The following is a 22,925-nucleotide window of genomic DNA, read 5'->3' as shown; positions in this document are numbered from 1 at the left end:
GATGCAATTTACATAAAATAAAATTCACCCTTTTGTAAATTTATTGTGATTTGAAAATACTGAAATTCATGATTCGAATTTGTGGTAGGAGAAGTGTTTTATGTGGAATTGGTAGTTATTTAGTTGATATAAGGAGAAATAATTTAGTATTAGAACATGATATCTTAAAGCTTTTAAAAATCTTGTGTTCTCAGATGTATACCATGCAGTTGTATTCCAGTATAGTCTTACAAATCATTTTATCTCTTTTTTTGTCTTTTGTTTATTGCTTTCTTTTTTTTTTTCGATACAAGAAATCTCCTTTACAGACAATAGGTGAAGAACAAACCCAGAATCCCTACACTGAACTGCTTGTACTAAAAGCTCATCATGATATTGTACGATTTCTGGTACAGTTAGATGACTACAGGTAAGAAACTATAGTGATCTAATTGACTATTGTGTGGGAAGAGGTTTTAGGGAATTTTATGTTAAACACCTTTAAAATTAATACATCTTTTCTAAAAATTTTAAAACTGATCATTAGTAACATTTAGTAGAAATTAAAATTGGCCTCTGATGAAATACGCATCTGGAGTCTTTTTTTGCCCAAAGTCAGGGTGTCATGTCTGGTGATTTGAGGGTTTGTTTGTTTCCTTTCTCAGAAATATTCTTAATAGTTAAAAAGAAGTGTATGACTTTAAAATTTGGGTGGGAGTTATAACAGTATATCAAGGAGAACCTGTATTTGAGAAACAAATATGATAAATGTTTAAGTATCAGGTACCTACCAGGAATGTTTTATTTTTAGTGGAAGGTGAGGATTTAATCCAAAGTTTTTGTTATTGGTGAAACTACTTGAAAATGTACATTATTCTGTACTTCCTTGCTAACATGTATAATAGTTGTGTTTAATATATTTGCAAATAAAGGTGAAGGTATATAGGTTTTAGGACTGTAGACTATTATTGATCTGTATTATGTATATTAAACCCATATTCAACTATATATTTCTCCTTTATAGCATGTTTCACCATAACAATTACATAATTAGTGGTGTAACTCAGTATTTTCATCCTCTCTAAAATGTAAGCTTCATGAGAATGAGGCTATGTTTTTCTTATTCACCATGTTTTCTTAGTACCTTGTACAGTGCCTTACATGTAGCAGATAATTCATAGATGGTGGCTGAGTGAATGAATGACTCCCTAGACTACTAAGCATCTACATTGTGTGCCATCCTAATCCCCCAACTTCATTTCTGTTGTCTCTACAAGTTTTTTCACTTTCATCTCTAATTTTCTCTTTTGCCTTTGCTGTTTTTTTCTTTCATTTTTCAGTCCATGGATGAGTGTTACTGTGATTATTCCTAACTCTGACCACCACTTCTGCTATTAACCTTGTCTTTTCTCTTCTTTCTTTTTTTTTAAATTTAATATTTTAAAATAGAGACAGGGTCTCACTATGTTGCCCAGGCTGGTCTCGAACTCCTGGGCTCAAGCTGTCTTCCTACCTGGGCCTCCCAAAGTGTTGGGATTACAGGCGTGAGCCACCTTGCTCAGCCTTCTCTCTGCTTTTTAAATGTTACTGGTATTTAGTTGCTTTTACCATGTGCAGTGCAGTTCTGACATTACCTGGAGTTAGGTCAAATTCCACAGGTGAAGGGCATAGTCTATACAACACCCCTTACCGGAGACACTAGCTGCAAGCCATGTATGGGTTTGTAGGCCACCTGCATGTCCACCTGCTGGCTACAAATTCCCACTGTTCCCTCAGGTCTGATAATTCACTAGAAGGACTCACAGAACTGAGAAAAGCACTATACACAGGATTACAGTTTTATCATAAAAGATACAAATCAGGACCTGCCAAATGAAAGGATGTATATAGGGCAAGGCCTAGGGGGTCCCACACGCAAAACTTCCGTGTCTCAAGACTCCTTGCCCTCTTGGCACGTCAGTGTGTATCACCAATGAGTGAGCACACTTGAACTTTGGGTGTCCAGAGCTTTCATTCGTAAGCATGATTGTTTGAATCACTGGTCACATAACTAAACTCAACCTTCAGTCCCCACCCTCCCCACCATGGCTGGTAGCACAAAGCCCATACCTTTAAATCACGTGTTTCATTTTTCCAGCTTGGCCAGCCTCTTTCCTGATGTTATCTCAGGGCCCACTGTGAGTTGTTCCGTTAGCATAAACTTAGGTGTGGTCCAAGGGACCCACCATGAATATGAAGACATTCTTACCACTTGGAAAATTCCAAGGGTTTAGAGACTCCCTTCTAGGAACCAGAGACAAAGTCCAGCAAAGTTATTAAACAGTACTGTGTTTCTTAACTTTTGCTTGAAAAGATTTGTCTCATGTATATTACTGGCCTGTCAGCACTGTTTTCCTGTTGTGGTGCAAGTCAACCAAATCATGACATGTCAATCATTGGCAGCCGTTTTTTTGGCAATATTACTTGTTGTTGTGTCCCGAGAGACACTTCATTTATTTAAGTGGTCATTTTTGTGGGGAACTAATTATTTCTGGAAAGGTAAGATTTTGGACAGCTAAAGTTTTCTTGTGCTATATTTTACCCTAGTAAGTTGCTAGATTAAAGAAAATCTGGGGCCGGGTGCGGTGGCTCATGCCTGTAATCCCAGCACTCTGGGAGGCCGAGGTGGGTGGATCATGAGGTCAGGAGATCGAGACCATCCTGGCTAACACGGTGAAACCCCGTCTTTACTAAAAATGCAAAAAATTAGCCAGGCGTGGTGGCGGATGCCTGTAGTCCCAGCTACTTGGGAGGCTGAGGTAGGAGAATGGCGGGAACCCGGGAGGCGGAGCTTGCAGTGAGCCGAGATTGCGCCACTGCACTCCAGCCTGGGCGACTGAGCAAGGCTCCGTCTCAAAAAAAAAAAAAAAAAAGAAAATCTGATAATTTCTTATAATCACTAATACTTGGGTGTTAAGGAATCCTAAAGTTATTTTGTCTAGGAAAGTTAAATAATAAATACAGAGAATGGGATCAGGTTGTGGACTTCAAATGTTTCTATGAATTGTTAAGAGTCCATGTTCACTGTTACCTTTCCTCTGTGACATGTCCTCTTGGCTATTCCTACCCCCTAGTGAGAAGGCGACTCTGTAGAAGAAGCCGGCCTATAGAATAATGCTTAGTGTACAAACGCTGACATATATTTGGTTCTGTTTTCCCCATGGTGGTGCTCACATATACTTCAGCTGTTTAATGATAGAGTAAATATTCTGTAAAGAGTAAAAAGCCATATGTGAGTATGTTCGTTATCTATTGCTCTATCAGCTATCACGCCAAACTTAGTGGCTTAACACAACCCCATCTGTTTAGCTCATTATTCTGCAGGATGGCAATTCAGGCTAGGCTCAGCTGGGTGAGTCTGTCTTTGCACCAGGAACAGCTGTTCTGGGCTAGGTTCACTTATGCCTCTGTCAGCTGGTAGATTGGCGGGGACTGGGTGGTTCATTTCAGCTGAAGGTCTTAGCTGAAATGACTGTGGTCTCCCTCCATGTGATTTTTCAGGTGCTTGTTCACATAATGATCATGGAGTTCTAATAGCAGCAGAAAGGCAAGCCCCAAAGTAAGACACTTTTCAAGTCTCAGCTGGCATCATGTTTGCTGCTGTTTCATCAGCCAAAGCAAGTTAGGAGCTGGCACAAATTCAGTGAGTGGGTAAATAAACTTGACCTCTCATGGTAGAAGTAACTAAGTCCTATTGCTAATGGTGGTGGGAATATTGGGCGGGAGAATAATTTTTGCCCAGTTTCTGATCTACCACAGTGAATCTAAGATAGACGAAGAAGCCTGCTTTTTGACTTTTGTAATGCAATGATATGACTTCATGATTCACATTTAATTCTTTGAAAAGTCATTATCAAATGTACATATCAAGTATGAAGTTTTTCAGACATTTGCTGACCTGTAGAACTTTCAGTCTGTTGTTTTTAAAAATTTAATTCTGTAGTGTACTAAAAAAAAATGAAAGGGTCATTCTTAGTAAGGACACAGGAAAATCTACAAAGTATAAACATATTATGAACAGAATTAAGAACTGAATGTTTTTACTCTTAATAGTTTAGAATTATCTTTACCACTGCATATGTACATTATGCATTATCAAATTAGAGAAATACCTTTCCAGTTTTTAAATTTTATATTGTTACACTTTTTTTGTTTCTTAGTTTTTGAAGACATTACACTCTGTTTTTTTTGGTCAGCTGTTATAATCCAGGTTTCACGCTTCAAGTCTTTAGATAATATCATCTTATTGAAAATTTTGCAGAAGGATTTTCTTGTTTTCTCAGTGGCTCAGCTAAAATCAGTGAGTGGAAAATTTTCTCAGATTGGTTTTTGAAGATACCCAATAAATCCTGTATAACCTAACAGACAGCTGCCTTTTCTTTTTTTCTTCAGTATTTTTTGAACATGAAGTGAGGGTCATATTGATTGGGAGATCACTAAAGAAGGCTAAGCCTCAGCAACAGTCTTCCAAAAAATGGACTGTGCTAAAATTGCATGTAATACTCTAGCATTTGACACATTAAACTAAACTGAGTTCATAACACATTTTAAGAAGAGTTTTCTCTGTTGCTTATTTGACCATTCCTTGCTCCTTCAGGAAACAGACAAGGTTATGTAGGATGGTGATCATGACTGGAAAAGAATCAGATGACCCATGAAGTGCCAGACTGGAGAACAAAATGTGCCTCTAGGATGGTTGGTGAAGCTGTACATTCATAAGAAAGTAAATAAACTCAGTATAGCTTGTTCCACTAAAAGTGAACAATATGCTCATTTTTAAGGAAATATTCTCAAGCTAAACATATTCTTTCTTATACACTACCTTCAGAGAATAGAAATCAGTATAGTTCAGATCCTAGGATCTGGGTCCCCTGGGAAACAGTCAGTCTAGTTTAGATCCTTCTAGTACCTGGGTTCCCTGGGAAGGAGACACTAAAATGGGGTTAAGCATGCAATAGGTTTATTAGAGAGAAAGCCAATGAAAGGAGAAGGGAGGAAGCAGAATTGGACAAGGGGAGCTGTCTCAGACTCTGATGCAGATGTGACAAAGTCTCTGCCAGCCCAATGGAGACCGCTGGAGGAAGGTTGCTTTTTAGAGTTCTCTGCTGGATGTAAATAACTAGGGCTTTGTACTACTGCCTTGCTTGGTTATTTGCCGAGGGTCCTTCATGACGAATATGCACGTGGCTTCTATCTTGCTTAAATCGCAGTGACTAGGAGCCAACTGAGCTAGTATAACTTTGGCTTGAAAGCAGAAATGAATCCTGAAGTCCACAGCTGGAGGCAGTTGGATAACTAGATTCCTCACAGCTGGGCAGTGAGTCCTCTCTTGAAAGGGGATCTGGGAGGCAGGTGTTGGTGTTTGCTACGCTTCCATAGTTGTAAGGTGGTCTATTTTATTTTTAACTTGCATGAACATACTCATTGGCTATGTCTTTGGGCAGCTTTTTCAGAAACTGTAATTATGCCATTGGTTAATATTTGATGGCTTGAAAAAGTTAATACTATTTTTAGAGCTATTAACGTACTTATGCCTGGAAAAAAGGGTATAAGCAGAATCCTTTTTATCACAAATTCTGACAGCTACAATATTAATAACAGACTCCATATCTGGCAGTTTTTTTTAAAGCACTTATATCCAGTGTGACATTGACTTTAGACAACTTTATTATAGTAAATTTTACTGAAATCTGTTAACCAAATAACTTTTCTATTTCTAAAACCCCTAATCCGCCACATGTGGTGAACGTGTTGATTGAATGTCTGTTGTTTTGGAACGTGCCCTGAATCAAGTTAGGGAATTACGGCAGTGTCATCACCCAGATACCTGTGCCACCCTTGCTACTTTTCTCCTTGTTTCCAATCATTTTGTCCTTTCGGCTTGTGTTTTGGAGCTGTAGTTGAATTTTGTTTAGTTGGATAAGATATTGCAGGGTTTGGGAGAATGACAGGAGTGAGTGAAAAGGTAATTGCTGCTTCATGCAGCAGCATAGAATCAAATGTTGGGATAAAGACAGCAAGTGTCTAACAGTATTTCAGTTTCAAATTCGTCACCTTAGCAGTAAAACTCTATAATTTCTAGATAAAATCAGTCTCTCTCAACTACAAAAACCCTTACTAGGCATTTGAAAATTATTTTCTTGATCTAAAGATCTACGTCTTTAGAATGTAGCTTAAAAAATCCATCTGGCAACTTGAGCATGGATACGGGAAATAACTGCAATGAATTGCAGCATATCACATATGTTTAAATCCATGTCTTCATAATAATATTTCACAAAGAGAACTCACCTTTGGAGAATGCTGGGGAACTAACTCATTATTTTGAAAATTGGTAAATAAAGGGTCAGTCAAGATCTATACTGCCTTTCTTATATAAACTGTGTCTTGGGATCAGTAATAATTGAGAAGAAATTTCTCTTTATAGAAGAATTCAGGCTAGGAGGAATGATAGAATGTTGTCATTTTGCAACCTCTAATGTGTAGGGGAGGAAAACACTTTTCTTTTACCTATCTTAGATTCATTGACCAGGACTCTACAACATAGACATAAAAAAGACAGGTTAATGAGAGAAAAAGAAATATATCGATGCATACATTGTGTACACACGCACACAAACGCACGAGTACTCAACTTTAACTCATAGGGGTGGTTAAAACTTGGGCTTAGGCTGGGCATGATGACTCAGCCCTGTAATCCCAACACTTTGAGAGGCCGAGGTGGAAGGATTCCTTGAGCTCAGGAGTTTGAGGCTAGCCTAGGCAACATGGCAAAACCATATTTCTATTAAGAAATACAAAAATTAGCTGGGTGTGTTGGTGCACACCTGTGGTCCCAGCTACTTGGGAGGCTGAGGTAGGAGGATCACTTTAGCTCAGGAGGTTGAGGCTGCAGTGAGCTGTGATTAGGGCCCCTGACTGTAGCCTGAATGACCGAGTAAGACCCTGTCTCAAAAAAGAAAAATAAAACTTCGGCTTGTATAGTATCTTAGCAGAACAAGAAATTTGTTGAGTGACAAGACAAAGGAAATGGACTTTGAGTTTCTTGGGATGGCAAATTGTGAGAAGGCAAATATATGATGGAAACTGATGGTAGAGAAGGGCTCATTAATGAGGTTGGTTTGTGTAAACTCTTGGTGTCATCTAATCTGTGATAAAGGTTTTTATCCCCCTCCTGGTACGGGAAGTGGGGTAGAGGTTTGGGGGGGCACTTTCACAAGGGTGATTTGTGGTTTTTTTCCCCAGGTAGATGTGGGGAGGACAGAGCTCATTCTGTGCCTGCATTTTCTCAGTTGCCTTGAGCCAAAAATAATAATGTCAGAGTGGCATAGTTTGGGGTTACATGCTCTGAACCCCTTCAAATGAAGTAATGAATTTAGGCAATGATTATTGATGGCCTAAATCATAACATATACACATACACACAAGACAGCCAGAAATTATATTTCCTGATGGAGTATACAATCTGCCTCTGGGGTAGTCTTACCAAAAAGTCAGATTTGGATCTATTTAGTCTCTAGATTTAACTATCAATTAACAAAAAATACAGAGGACAGAGATGCATGTTGGATAACAACACAGGAAAAGTAGCCAGCAAAATCCAGACTGTGAGAACTCCACAAGACAGGTGACTTTTTTTTCAACAAATAAATTGCAAGGAAAAATAGATGGAGAAAAAAATCATTAGAATAAAAGAGATATTAGAGATATATCAACCAAGTATACTATATAAGCCTTATTTGGATCCTGCTTCTAAGTGTTTTAAAAAATGTGATCAGGTAAATTTGATCCTTGACTGGGTCCTGTTACCCAGGCTGGAGTGCAGTAGTGTGATCTTCGCTCACTGCAACCACTACTTCCCGGGTTCAAGTGATTCTTCTGCCTCAGCCTCCCTAGTAGCTGAGACTACAGATGTGTGCCACCACACTGAGCTAATTTTTGTATTTTTAATAGAGACAGGGTTTCACCATATTGGCCAGGCTGGTCTCGAACTCCTGACCTCGTGGTTTGCCTGCCTCGGCCTCCCAAAGTGCTGGGATTACAGGTGTGAGCCACCGTGCCTGGCCAGGATGTAGCTTTAATATGCACCCACAGTGGGTTTCCTTACACTTCACCCTGAGTCAGGTAGACTTTTTCAATGAATCCCTGGGGCAACTGAACAGTTGCTGGCCTCCCATTCAGATACGGGCTTACCTCAAAAATAAGAGCAGACTAGTATGTTCTCTGTGAACAGATGAATTTTTAGAAAACCCACAAGGGGCCAGGCATGATGGCTCATGCCTGAACTTTGGGGGCCCAAGGCAGGCAGATCATAAGGTAAGGAGTTTGAGACCAGCCTGCCCAACATTGTGAAACTCCATCTCTACTAAAAATACAAAAATTAGCCATGTGTGGTGGCAGGTGCCTGTAATCCCAGCTACTCGGGAGGCTGAGGCAGGAGAATCGTTAGAACTGGAGCAGTAGAAGTTGCAGTGAGCTGAGATCATGCCATTGCACTCCAGCCTGGGCAACAGGTCAAGACTTCGTCTCCAAAAAAAAAGGGCAACAGGGCAAGACTTAGTCTCCAAAAAAAAAAAAAAAAAACTCAGAAAACCCACAAGGGTCTGAACTGAGCATGCCTAATTCATTGTCTCAAGCAAGTGGGGCAGAGAGACCAAGAATGGTTCTCTAGTAATAGGAATCCTCCACGGAAACTTGAGTGCAGGGGAATGGAGGTTCACCTAACAGAAGTCACAGAGATTTTTTTGATATTCTAATACTGTAATCTTTTTTTTTTTTTTTTTTTTTTGAGACAGAGTCTCGCTCTGTCGCCCAGGCTGGAGTGCAGTGGCGCAATCTCAGTTCACTGCAAGCTCTGCCGCCTCCCTAGAAGCTGGGACTACAGGCGCCCGCCACCACGCCTGGCTGATTTTTTTGTCTAATACTGTAATCTTGATGTGTAGTTTAGCTTTCTATTTGTGATTTGGGGAGGGAAGAACTTACCAAATGTTTTACCTTTGCAAATAACCATGGGAACTGTGAAATCTTTATTTGTGAGCTAAAAGACCTTAGACTTTTAGATGTTAGAGTTGTGTTAATATAATACATTCTTTTTTAAGGAAAAGAAATTAATGTTGAAGTAGATCTAATTAAGGAATGAGTTGCATCAGCATCTATGGCTCCTGAAAATGCTTTGAAATTTCCTTCAGCTGCTTTACAAGTCTCTATCTGGATGCTTCTCTAATTTTCATCAAGTAGTTCTAGCATATATACATATACTTTAAATGAAAATTGTGCTATTTTTTAGTTTTGTCTCATTTCTAGCATTGTAGCAGCATTTTTTCAGTGTTATTTTGTTGTAAATAAATGTAATAATGACTTCAGGCAATGATTATTGATGGGTGTTAACATCACACCCACAAAAATGACTGCCAGAAATTATGTTTCCTAATGGAGTATACAAACTTTATTTTTTACAAATCTTTATTAAGCTTTGCTGTCGTTTCAACCACTGTTGGAAGGAACAAGAGAACACTTTCTCAGAGATGTTCAAAGAGAAGGTGTTTAGAGGGAATTATTTTTATACATTAAGATGGTTGTAAGTGAGAGTTCTCTAAGGACTTATGATCTAGACCCTATAGCATCACTTGGTAATGTTGGACTGTTGAGTTTTTGAAGGGCAAGAACAATCTCTTGATCTTTATTCTCAGGGTTAAGCATCTATATAGTTAGTGCTTAGTAAGTATTTCTTGAATGACCGAGTAACTTATGGGCTATCATAATAAATTTAGTTCTCATAATTAGGGGATGAGAGGATGGAACATTCTAGAAGGTCTGCCATAGGTCTTTGTTAAGCCATGTTTCACCTTGTTGAACTTGTTTTTCATGAATATAATTTTTGCTTAGTCATTTAATTGTGTAGTCTCAAGGAGTATTTTTAAAGACTTGGGGTTTTTTTTTTTTTTTTTTTTTTTGAGATGGAGTCTTGCTCTGTTGCCCAGGCTGGAGTGCAGTGGCGTGATCTTGGACTTGGTTTTAAGTTAAAAAACAAAACAAAACATGAAGTATATGGATAAGAATTGGACAGGAATATGAAAAAATATAGAAATGTACTTTTGTGTGGCAGGATTCTGGGTTTTAAATTTTTTAAATTTCTATTTTTTGTGGTAGTATATTTACATTAATTATGATAAAAGGAAAATATGGGGTTACATTACTGTTATTAACGAATCTATTTCACAGAGCCCTTGAACACTTAAATGTTTGCTTATGCATTCGTTTATTCATTCAACAAGCATTTCTTTAGCACTTAAAATCTGCCAGAGGTAATCAGAGATTCATTAGACTGGCAAGTGCCATGTTATAAAGATAAAGATCAGTAAGTATGGTAATTCTTATAGTTCATGATTCTAACAAGCATATTTTTTTCTATTTTAACATCTCTAAAATTTGGACACATCATATAATTGTGTCTTTCAATTGTAATTGGCAGTATGTTTTCCTTAATGGTAAATAAAATATGAGTGTCTTACAATTGATGTCTTAGATTTGATGAAATACGGTATATTTCTAAACATTCATTAAGTTTTAAGATCTCAAAGCAAGAACCACATGTCAGGTGTCTTGACATTTCCCTAACTCCTATCATGGAATCACACTAAATACATTTTTTGCTGATCGGTAAAGAAACGTTTCTGTCAAAATCTTATTTTTAGGCTTAAGTTTTTGCTTTCTATTAATTTAGAGTGTTTTTAAAAATTAGTATGTAAAATGTTTTCTGGCAATATTACTATTCTTCCATTGGATAGAATAGCTTAAAACTTATTGACATTTTAATCCTTTTTTATTTTATAGTTCATTACTTCTTTTCAGCAGTTACAATTAGGAATTCTTGGGTTGTATTTCCATTTCTGATTTGCAGATGGTTGAAGTGTATGCTTGACTGACTAGGATTTAGTTTAAGATAAACTGATATAGCTAGTTTTTCATTATCCATCATAATAGGATGGATAATTGTAATTTGTGAATGATATCTCAACCCTTTATTCGTTTTTTTATGACAGGTACTAATATGTATCAAAGTTATACTGGTTTGTATTTTAAAGCTTAAAGTTTCCTCCTTAGGGGGAGTAGTAATAAGTATTGAAATGGCAAAAAAAAAAAAAAAAATGGTAGCAATAGAATATATATAAGAATAGAAGGCCTGAATAATCTACTGACAAGGTAATTGACCTTGGAGCAATAAAAAATTGGCTGTGATTTCATGCATTACTATTGAGCCTTATTTAGATTTAACTTTTGTTCCCTACTGATTGAATTAAAGTTTGAGGTGAAATGCTCTATATCCCATTTCTAAACTCTCAGCTGTTCTCAGTCATCTCTCATTATGAACTCATGAAAGTCAAACATGATAAAACAATAATAAGAAGTTAAAAATTAGGGTTAGAAAAAAAGTATGTATTTTAAACTTGCAATCTTCTAAATGGCAGAAAAGCAATTATAAGAGTTTAAAGAATCAATAGAAATTGATGTTTTATACCAAAGAACACTTAAGACCTTGAGTCCTGCCCTCCCCACCATCACTATACGAATAAAAAGAAATCAATAGGCCCAGAAACATAAGCTGCTAAAGATTTATTTCCAGCAACTATATTTGATATTCAGGGTACTATTTACTAATCTGATTGAGATAATGTAGATAATTAAGCATAGGAAATCTATTTTTATTTTTAAAATGATCATTTTCTTTTTAATCTCCAGATCTTTTATATCTTACATTTTAAAATAAGAATAAATGATAGGCGTGAATTTAAAAATAACTATGTGATTTTTAGCCAGTTACCTAAATTTAAAAGGTCCTCTCCATTAAAAAGATAGGTAGTTCTGTATTTAAAAATTATTAAAAGACTTTGTCAGGCTGTATTTGATCAATTTCATATCTCCTGAATAATCTTAGTTCTACCAGTAGTAGATGTACTCAAAGGGTTTTGAAATAAGAGCTGAGTATGGGAATTGTCTGAGCCAGTGAAGGCACTGAACTTTGAAACTGAAGTTAAGAAATTTGAGCATGAAACTCAGTTTGGAGTGTTAAGGAAAGTATTTCATGACTGAAGTAGTGGGATTTTGTTATAAAGGGATAAAATTCATTAGAACAGATGCTCACATAGCATCTGTTAATTATCGGGGGCCAGTTATATGTCATTCATAGCTGGCTCTCTTTAATACCACTTCTTTCTCTTTTACTGAAAAAAAAGAAACAACCTGGATTTGAGTGAAAGCGATATTATGGGGACAACTTTAAATTGATTCTGAGTCATTAAAAATTATTTACAAACTTGTGTACAACATTAACAATAAATTATTTGACATGCTTACAATGTGATTATTGTATCCTGTTTTGTTGGGTTAGTATAATACGATGATGGTGAATTTTAGTATAATATGATGATGAATAATCCTGTATGACAGGTTATTCCTCTTGATAGTGTTTGTGTTAAGGGTATCTTCGACTCTGCAGAATTTGGTTGTTGTCCCTGTGTATATGGTGAATGGGATGTAAAAAGGAGAGAGAATCTGTGGCAGAGTGTCACAGCTTGTTTTTCATGCCACGAGACAAACTTCACCGGTGCATTTCAAGCATCTTCACTAAAAAACAACAAAAAACTCTTAAAAAGTCCTTAAACCTTCCAAACCAAGAACAAAGCATTTATGTGGAAAGACTAAGGAGCTGAACTGAGCAAAGGAGAGATCTTGACTTTAAATACAATTATTTACAGACAGAATAATAGAAGTAATGAATTTATCTAACGTTGTGATCAGTTCCCCCCCCCGGAATATCACTTCCTATCACTGAAGCCACTTCTCAGCTTGGTTTCATTTCACTTAAGTCAGGGATTTCTTAAAATCATAGAATTTGAAAGCAAAGAAGGACTTTAAAGATTATTTTTACATTTCTAGCAGGTTATTCTTTGTAAACCTATAAATGTCTTATTTATCTTTTGATCTTTGATACCTGGTACAGAACCTGGAATGTGTTTCATAAATATTTTTTAAATTAGCTCAAAGAACTTGATCTTCGTTAATATTAGTAAGTCAAAGTACCACTAATAAGATTTGATAGTTCTTAATCTTAGTAATTAAATGTCAACAGTGATTTTTTTTTTCTTGACCCTTTTTCCCTAACCAGATTTGCATCTGCTGGTGATGATGGAGTTGTAGTTGTGTGGAATGCTCAGGTGTGTATTGATTATGTGTGGATTGTGTAATAAAGATATGATTATATAGTTGAGTATGTATTCAGATAAATACTATCTGGGGATATATTTGCATATCATTATCATTAATTGACACATTAATATCTGAAAAGAGCTACTTAGGATAAATCCATATACAGTGGGGACCAGTATTTCATAATGAAGAGGGAAAGTTTTTTTAAATTAAGATTTTTTTTCCAGCCGGGTGTGGTGGCTCGTGCCTGTAATCCCAGCACTTTGGGAGGCCAAGGCGAACAGGCAACTTGGGGCCAGGAGTTTGAGAACAGCTTGGCCAACATAGCAAGACCCTGTCTCTACCAAAAATACTAGAAATCAGCTGGGCATAGTGGCGCACACTTGTAATCCCAGTTACTCGGGCAGCTGAGGTTGCAGTGAGCGGAGATCATGCCACTGCACTCCAGCCTGGGTGACACAGCAAGACTGTCTCGGGAAAAAAAAAAAAAAGTTTTTTCCTAAGAAACAAATGCCAAAGTATGAAAATTCAAAAAATACAACATTTTAATCTTATTTAACAAAATTTAGGTTATCAGTAGCTATGCCCTGACTTCCAAAATGAATAAATGAATTGTGTTGATTTTTGTGACACACAAGTTTTCTTTCAACATTGCTTAATAGCATAATGTAACATTTTTCTCATGTTTGACTTAATATTAAAAAAGACTTTTTTAAAAATAAATACTTAAGGCTTCATCAGTTTCTTCAGAGCCTCCCTTCCTGATCATTTGTTACTCAAATTATTCTTTTTTGAAGTGTTTATCTTCCTCTCACCTTTATTTTGGATTGTTATCTAGTCTGACTGTGTTAGATCTTTATTTTTCAATGGCTTTGCCTGTGATAAAAGCAGTTCTTTAACATTATTTTCACCACATTCATGAAGTCCTGCAATCTTGGAAAGATTTGCCATTTACATTGTATTTTTGCATGTATACTACTTGGTAAACTAGTGAGAGACTGATGGATGAAGACATTGGATAGATAGGAATAGATGTTGGTGTTAAATAGCGATGGAGTGGAGACTAACTTTCTAAGTGGTTAATAAATGAGTGGATATGTATACTTGTGTGTGTGTAGATACATATACAGTTGTTATGCTGACTTTTATCTTCTTCTATGACCTTATAACTGTGGAGACTTCAATAACAAATACTTGGACAATGAGGACTCCATATTTTTTTCCTGCAAACTAAGTTACTGATGTTTTTATGCTTAATTTACACAATTATATTTTTAAATTTATAGAAAAGAATACTCCTTAAAATTTTCTATAAAAATATACTAAAAATTAGCATTTTGTATTAGAAAATCATCAAAATTATTTATGGCTATACTTTCAGCAGTTGTTTAGATTCTGTGTGATTGCTTAAGTTAAATTCTGAGTAAGTAATTTTAAATGGAATGTATATGTATATTCTATATGGCAGTTCTACTTAATGTTGTCATTTGTGATTATCTAAATTGTGAAAGCTAGGCCCATTAACATTTTTATTGGTATTTCAGACAGGGGAAAAACTTTTAGAACTGAATGGACACACTCAAAAGATAACAGCTATTATTACATTTCCTTCCTTGGAATCTTGTGAAGAAAAAAATCAACTCATCTTGACAGCCTCTGCTGATAGAACAGTTATTGTATCCTTTAATCTGGAAGAAATGAACAAGCTATAGTGGCCCAACGAGCCACTACATACATTATTAGTCTTTAGCTGATAGGGTCTTGTCTGTATATTCTTGTTACAGCAAAAATGATTTTTGTTCTATTATAAGATACCATTTATTAGGTATCTGATAAGTATTAGACTGGAAATAGGAGGTTAAAGCTGGTTATTGATGGAAACTCCACAACTCTTGCTGTTCTTTCCAGAGTTACTCTCTCACGTTGTATAAAATTGATAAAATGGAAGAATGTGGACTTAAAAATAATTCATTTTATTATCTCAATTTACTTTTCAATTTAGGGAAACAACAATGAGTTGGACTGGAGAATAATTTACTTTTTTTTTCCTCACTATAGAGCAGAAGAAACCAAATAGTCCCAACCCATAAAAATCTTTTGAGCATCTGAATCTGACAGAAAAGTGAATTACCGTTTGTTGAGTGTTTAATATTTAATAATTAACAGTTTTATAAAAGGAAAATTACTTTTTCTTTACCCACACTTTTAGGTAAAAAGTTAAGATGGAATAACAATAGTAAAGTGCTTATGTGTAACAGGCATTGTTCTAATTGTTTTACATATGTGAACTCATTTAATCTTTAAAATTAGCCCTTTGACATAGGTATTTTTAATTATTCCTTTTTTTTGAGACAGAATTTCGCTCTTATTGCCCAGGCTGGAGTGCAATGGCACGATCTTCACTCAGCAGCCTGTGCCTCCCGGGTTCAAGTGATTCTCCTGCTTCAGCCTACCGAGTAGCTGGGATTACAGGCCTGTGCCACCATGCCCAGCTAATTTTGTATTTTTAGTAGAGATGGGGTTTCACTATGTTGGTCAGGCTGGTCTCAAACTCCTGACCTCTGGTGATCCATTCACCTTGGCCTCCCAAAATGCTGGGATTATAGGCGGGAGCCACCATGCCTGGCCTTATTTTTAATTATTCTTATTTACAGATGAAAACATAGAGTCACACAGAGGCTAAGTAACTTCCCCACGGCACACAGCCCGTGTAGGGCAGAACTGGCAAGTCTGACTGCAGAGTCAGAGCCCCAAACCACTGTACTTCATAAAATGTTTTCTGTAAACTCAGCCCTTTAATATCTGTATGTGGAACTGGCTTTGTGAAGTCCAGAGGCAAGTGCTTATGGATTACTGTTGTCTCTCATTACTTTTATTTTTTTAAAAAAAGGTGTCAGAATTTTTTTTTTTTTTGAGCTGGAATCTCGCTCTGTTGCCCAGGCTGGAGTGGAATGGCACAATCTCAGCTCACTGCAGCCTCTACTTCCCAGGTTCAAGCAATTCTTCTGCCCCAGCCTCCCAAGTACCTGGGACTACAGGCGTGCGCCACCACACCTGGCAAATTTTTTTGTATTTTTAGTAGTAGAGATGGGGTTTCACCATATTGGCAAGGCTGGCCTCAAACTCCTGACTTTGTGATCTGTCCGCCTTGGCATCCCAAAGTGCTGGGATTACAGGCATGAGCCACTGTACCCGGTCAGATTAATTTTTAAAAGTATATGCTTATCTGAAAGTTCTGTTTAAAACAGTTTCAAGCATTGATGAAGTTTTGGAGTAAGCCCAAAGGTTTAGGTGTTTCTTAGGCTCTTACAGAACCAAGATACAGACTTTAATGTGCTTTAAATGAATTCATCAGCTGAAGTGCTTTCTAGACAGATTGTTTATAGCTGAAAAAATGTGAAGAAAAGGTTTAAATGGGGATAAACGCTCTATACATACATACATATATATACACACACGCATATGTTTGTGATTACAATACAACATAAACAAGGGCATAAAATTCACTCAGATGGTTAGGTCTGAGTTGCTTTATTGCTACTCTGTAGAGGCAAATATTATGAAATAAAGCTCTCTTTTTTCTATATCAGTGTAATCTTTGCAAACATAGAATTTAAAATACTTTGTTAGACCACTCCTAAAACACTATAACAATATTTTAAGGCAGTGATTAAAATTATGTACAGAAGTTAGTAGCTGGGACAGTGTCACTATGAATTTTACCTGTAAATGATAGTATGAACTCATTTCCTTTGCTGAATGATTTTTGTTGTTAGAAAAAAATTCTAGGCCACTTATTTGGCAATCTCTCTTACCCAGATGAATTCTAAATTTACTCTGCTTGCGTTTTTACTACAGGTTGAGCATCCCTAATCTGAAAATCCAAAATCTGAAATGCTCCAAAATCCAAAACTTTTTAAGCACTGACGTGATGCCACAAGTGGAAAATTTTATACCTGACATCATGTGACAGGTTGCAGTCAAAATTTTGTTTAATGCACAAAATTGCCAAAAATATTGTGTAAAACTACCTTAGGCTATATGTATAAGATATATATGGAAAGTAAATGAGTTTTGTGTTTAGACCTGGGTTCCATCCCCAAGATAGCTCATTAGATATATGCACATATTCCAAAATCCAAAAAAAATCAGAAACACTTCTGTTCTTCAGCATTTTGGATAAGGGATACCCAACCTGTAAAAACTAACTTCCTTAATTAAATACTGAAGGTAGATAATTTTTTAAAGCGATAGCCTTAAGAGCTCAAGTTACTGAATATTAAACGTTTTGCTTGCAAATAGTGAAATAAGTGAAAAGGCTGTGAGACACTACTAGAATTGTGGTAAATACAAGGCCAGAAAACATTCCCTAATTACTGGGAGCACTTTTTGTATGCTAGCAGTTTATTTCGTGTGTTATATACATAAAATGTAATTCTCATGATAATCCAGCTCCATCTAAAACATGACACAGAATGTAGATGGTCCCCGACCTAGGGTGGTCTGACTTAGAGTTTTTCAACTTTATGATGGTGTGAAAGGGAGGTGCATTAAGTGGAAGCTGTACTTTGAATTTTGAAGTTTGGTATTTTCTCACACTAGTGATACATTGGACGATAGTCTTTACCAGTGCTGGGCAGCAGCAGCCTGGAGCTGCAGCTCCTGGTCGGCTATGAGATCACAAGGGTAAACAGCCTTACTCTACAGTGTACTGTGTTGCCAGATGCGTTTTTTTTTTTTTTTTTTTTGCCCAACTATAAGCTTATGTAAGTGTTCTAAGCACATATAAGTTAGGACAGGCTAAGCTATGATGTTTGATGGATGTGTTAAATGCATTTCGACTTAGGATATTTTCCACTTAGAATGGGTTTATTGTGGGAGAAAACTACTTGAAATCAAGGCACATCTGTATAATAAAAATACAACAAAAGGCATTGGCCATGATAAGGTTAACTATTTCGTGAAATTAGTTTCAATTTTTAATACATGCATATACGTTTGTATCCATAGTACATACATGTATGTAAATGTGTTTTCAGACATGGTGTAAAATGTATTTCTTACTATAGGAAATGGTATGAAAGTTTGAAAATCACTGTGCTGCTTAAGTCAAACTAAACTTGGATGTTTTGTGAGAGGCCCTCTGATTATGTTAAATGCATATACAGGTAATGGTAATACACTGTTAGTGTCTTCTCGAATCAAGATAACAGTAGTAAATCATGCTATCCACATTATAGGGAGCTTTCAGTAAATATTAATGGACATGATAGTTTTTGGTATAAGTACTTTATGCTTATTAGATTACGGTAGACTATTCTGGAGAATAAACTTTAAACAGTTGCAATATTTAGTGCTTGTAAAGATTCAGTACTTCAGACTATTCATTATGCTGGCATTTTCAAATAATTTGATAGTAAAATTTACCTCAAACTTATTTTAGATCATAAGCCTGCTTTGCTAAGTTGATGACTCACTGTATGAATTCATTTTTGTGGTGGTATAAACACTAAGTATTTTATGTTTTATTTAAAGAATTTCTAACTGCTTAACATTTGTGGTTTAATTGTTAATTAGAAAAGTTATAACTGAGATTTTAAAATTCTGTCTAGAAATTATTTCTTAACATAAATTTAGGTGTGGGATAGTGATACTGGCAGACAAGTTCAGAGAATATCATGCTTCCAGTCTACTGTAAAGGTAAAATCTTAAGTAAATATGAGTTTTTATGGTAATCTATTTTTGTCTGAGAAGACATGGTTTAAAAAGTTAGACGAAATTACTTTTGTGGGTCTTATGAATTATTTCTTTCCACACACTTGTAGTCATTTGATTCGTGTAAGACCAGATTTTTGAAAGCATATGTATTAAGTGTTAGAATGTTTCGATTTGAAATTAGAGCAAGGGATAATCCCAATAGCAAGATGAGGAAAAAGGTAGTACCCAGTATGTTTTTTTGTAGGTAATTCTAGGAAGAGATATTACTTGCAGAAAGACCATAATAGTAGCTGGTCTGTTTTCTTTATACTTTGAATTTAAAATATAGAATTATTTGTCCCGTGACCTCTGCCTTCACTAAAGTCACAAAGGCAAGACATGTCAGTTACTTAGTTTCAAAACTAAAAATCTGACATGGCTAATTTGCTGCTACTGTTAGGTTTATTCATTTTACAAACTGATTGATTGGGGCTGATTATATGACAGAAGCTCTGCTACATTTTAGAGAAACAAACAGATAAGACTAGGTTGCTTGTGATAACCTACAGAAATTAAGTGTTCAGAGAAAGTGCCATGGTTTTTTAGTAACGTAAGCAAGTTTTGGTAAAAGATAGTATATTAGATATTCTCTCATTTACTTTAAGGATAACTGATCTCCATATTGGAGCTCTTTTGTTTCTTTTTTTTTCTTAATGTAAAAAGAATTGCTGTGTGCCACTAATTAGGATAGTTTATTTTTTCCCAAAAAGGCAAGATCTCTGGTAGCCATCTCATGGCACTGTGCTGTTCAAAATACCAACTTAGTCAAGTTTCAGGGAAGAAAGTGCCATGTACTATATATGCTTTTATCTAACTTAACAGTGGATTTTTAAAGAAGTCATTAAGGTATTGATTTGATTAAAATCTGTATGTGACCTGAAATGATGCGCCGTTTACATTCCTTTAAAAATATTCTTGCTATCTGAAAAACTAAGGTCGTTAAGTTTCCAATGAAAATACGTGGCTTGAAGGAACAAAGAGAGAGAAAAAAATTTAATGTATTTGGGGGAAATTCCTTTGGTAAACTGTGTTATGAACTGGTTATAGGAACTGGTCACTAAAAAAGTATCTTATTCCAATAAAGTGAAAGTAGTTTTAAAAGGGGTTTTACCGTAATGTGAATCAGCTAGATATTTGTGTTTGTTTTCTCCTGCTGTGATCCCGTTTCACATAAAAATTGTTGAAAAATAGCATTGCACTCATTTAATTCAGTGGTCCAGTTGTTCTTGAATAGATAGCTTATCTAAGAAATTTATATCCCCAATATGAGAAATAACTATCATTTATTTTTTGAACTAGCAACGTTTTTTATAAGGGTTGATGTTAGCAAGGAAATAGTGAAATTGGCATTTTATTGCATATTGAGACTATAAATTGATGTCTTCTTGGAAGGTAGTTTGGCATTATGAATGAATCTAAATAAATTATTATAGGTATTAATCCAGTGATCATTCTAGAAAACTCTTTAAAGGAAATAATCAGAAAATAGGGCAGAGATTTATGAACAGAAATGTGTACTACAAATACATTTTTATAAATGGATGTTTGGAAGTGCTCTAAATGTCTTATAAGAAAATAAGTTATGGTAGATACATATTCTAAAATTTATATTTCAGAAGAATATTAAAAGAGGAAAATGCTAGTGGTAAAATGTTAAGTAACAAAAGCGTATATTATCCTCAATAAAATACTATCAAACCAAATTCAGCAACATCTAAAAAGGATTATACACCATGACCAAGTGAGATTTATCCCTGGAATATGAGCTTAGTTTAACATCTGAAAATTAATCAATGAAATACACCCTAGTAAGAATAAAGGACCAAAACCACAGGATCATCTCAGTAGAAAACAGAGAAGGCATTTGACAAACTCCAACACCCTTTCATGATAAAAATACCCCACAGACTAGGAATAGATGAGAATTTCTTTAACCTAATAAAGGGCTTCTGTGAAAATCTCAAGGCTGATTTTGTATTAATGGTGAAAGGCTAGGCTGGGTGTGGTGGCTCATGCCTGTAATCCTAGCACTTTGGGAGACCAAAGTGGGTGGATTACTTGAGCTCAGGAGTTCGAGACCAGCCTGAGCAACATGGTGAAACTTCTCTACCAAAAAAAAAAAAAAGAAAGAAAAATTAGCCAGGCCTGGTGGCACATGTCTGTAATCCCAGTTATTATGGGAGGAGTTATTACTGTTATTACTGGAGGCTAAGGTGGAAGGATTGCTTGAGTCCAGGAGTTTGAGGCTGCAGCAAGTTGTAATTGTGCCACTGCACTGTAGCCTGGACGATAGAGCAAGACCCTGTCTCAAAAAAAAAAAATTAATTAAAAAAAATGGTGAAAGACAAATAATTTCCCCCAAAGATCAGACACAAGATAAGGATGTCTGCTCTCAGCACATCTGTTTAACATTGTACTGGAGGTTCTAGCCAGGGCAGTTGGGCAATTAAAAAAAGAAAGAAATGACATCCATATTGGAAAGGAAGAACTAAAACTATCTCTATTCCCAAATGACATGATCTTATGTATATAGAAAATCCTAAGTCCACAACCAAACTATTGAGGCTAGTAAATGGATTTAGCAAGGTTTCAGGATATAATATCAACACACAGAAATCAATTGTATTTCTGTTCATTATCAATGAACATTCAAAAAATTAAGAAACAATTCCATTTACAGTAGCATCCAAAAGAATAAAATACTCAGAAATGGATGTAGGCTGGGCAGGGTGGCATATGCCTATAATCCTAGCACTTTGGGAGGCTGAGGTGGGAGGATTGCTTGAGACCAAGAGTTCAAGACTAACCTGGCCAACATAGCAATACCCCATCACTATTAAAAGAAATTTGAAGAAGTATGAGACTTACATACCAAAAATCACAAAACATCGTTGAAAGATATTAAAGATCTAAATAAATGGGAAGACATCCTGAGTGCATGGGTCAAAGTTTACTATTGTTATGATTACACCACTACCCACATTGATCTACAGATTGAACCCAATCTTTATCAAAATTGTAGCTGGCTTTTTTTTTTTTTTTTTTTTTGAGAAATTTACAAGCTGATCTCAAAATTCATATGGGAGTGCAAGGGACCCAGAATAGCCGAAACAGTCTTAAAATGGAAAAACAAAGTTCCAAGACACACTTCCCAATTTCAAAATTTAATATGAAGCTACAGTAGTCAAGACAGTGTGGTTTCGGCGTAGTGATAGACATGCAGATCAATGGAATAGAATTAAAGGCCCAGAAGTAAAGCCTCACATAGCCAATTGATTTTTTGACAAGAGTACCAAGAACCTGTAATGGAAGAAAGAATAGTCTCTTCAAAAAGTGATGCTGTGTCAATTGGACATCCACATACAAAATAATGAAATTTTAATCCCTACTGCATGTCATATCCAAAAGTTAACTCAAAATGGGTCGAAGACCCAAATGTAAGAGTTAAAACTACAAAAATCTTGGAAGAAATAAAGGAGTGCATCTTTGTGACCTTGGGCTAGGTATCTTAAATATGACATCAAAAGCATATCAACAACAACCAAAAAAATAAATTGGACCTCATCAAAATGAAAAGTTTTTGTGCTTCAAAGTGAAAAGACAACACACAGAATTGGAGAAAATATTTTCAAATCGTATATCTGATAAGGGACTTGTGTCTACAATCTATGAAGAATTCAGTAAAAAAGCAAATACTCCAATTAAAAATAGACAAGATTTGAAAGGAAGAAATTTTTCCAAAGAAGATAAACAAATGGCAAATAAGCACATGAAAAAGAGGTTCAACATCATTAGTCACTAGAGAAATGCAAGTCAAAACCACAGTGAAATACTATTTCCTATATACTAGAGTGGCTAATATGTAAAAGACAAGTGTTGGTAAGAATGTGGAGCAACTGTAACCTTCATACATTTCTGGTGGGATCTAGAATGATACAATACAG

The 22,925-nt window shown here is 35.8% G+C and overlaps 1 protein-coding gene and 1 long non-coding RNA gene across 5 annotated transcripts in view; one reads left to right on the top strand and one right to left on the bottom strand.

Moving 5' to 3' along the window:
- The window catches only part of WDR41 (WD repeat domain 41), a 199,933-nt gene that overhangs the window by 153,675 nt on the left and 23,333 nt on the right, over nt 1-22,925 (top strand). For 2 of the 4 annotated variants that reach the window (XM_033179930.1, XM_033179931.1), the window contains 4 exons: nt 294-409; nt 13,184-13,232; nt 14,769-14,900; nt 18,862-18,924. In XM_033179930.1, coding sequence (XP_033035821.1) covers nt 294-409; nt 13,184-13,232; nt 14,769-14,900; nt 18,862-18,924 — 360 coding nt within the window. The remainder of the gene's footprint in view (nt 1-293; nt 410-13,183; nt 13,233-14,768; nt 14,901-18,861; nt 18,925-22,925) is intronic. The other 2 variants (XM_033179932.1, XM_033179933.1) reach the window with 2 other exon arrangements.
- LOC117065296 lies at nt 6,636-21,269 on the bottom strand. The gene is made up of 3 exons (XR_004429874.1): nt 21,137-21,269; nt 8,074-8,078; nt 6,636-6,647 (listed from the first exon to the last, which is right to left on the bottom strand). It is a non-coding gene; the product is annotated as an uncharacterized LOC117065296 (long non-coding RNA).

The sequence above is a fragment of the Trachypithecus francoisi genome, unplaced genomic scaffold (genome assembly GCF_009764315.1).
Source record: "Trachypithecus francoisi isolate TF-2019V2 unplaced genomic scaffold, Tfra_2.0 Lachesis_group2, whole genome shotgun sequence".
Classification (NCBI taxonomy): domain Eukaryota; kingdom Metazoa; phylum Chordata; class Mammalia; order Primates; family Cercopithecidae; genus Trachypithecus; species Trachypithecus francoisi.
The sequence above is the reverse complement of the archived record's forward strand: the minus strand, read 5'-3'. Positions and strand labels throughout refer to the sequence as shown.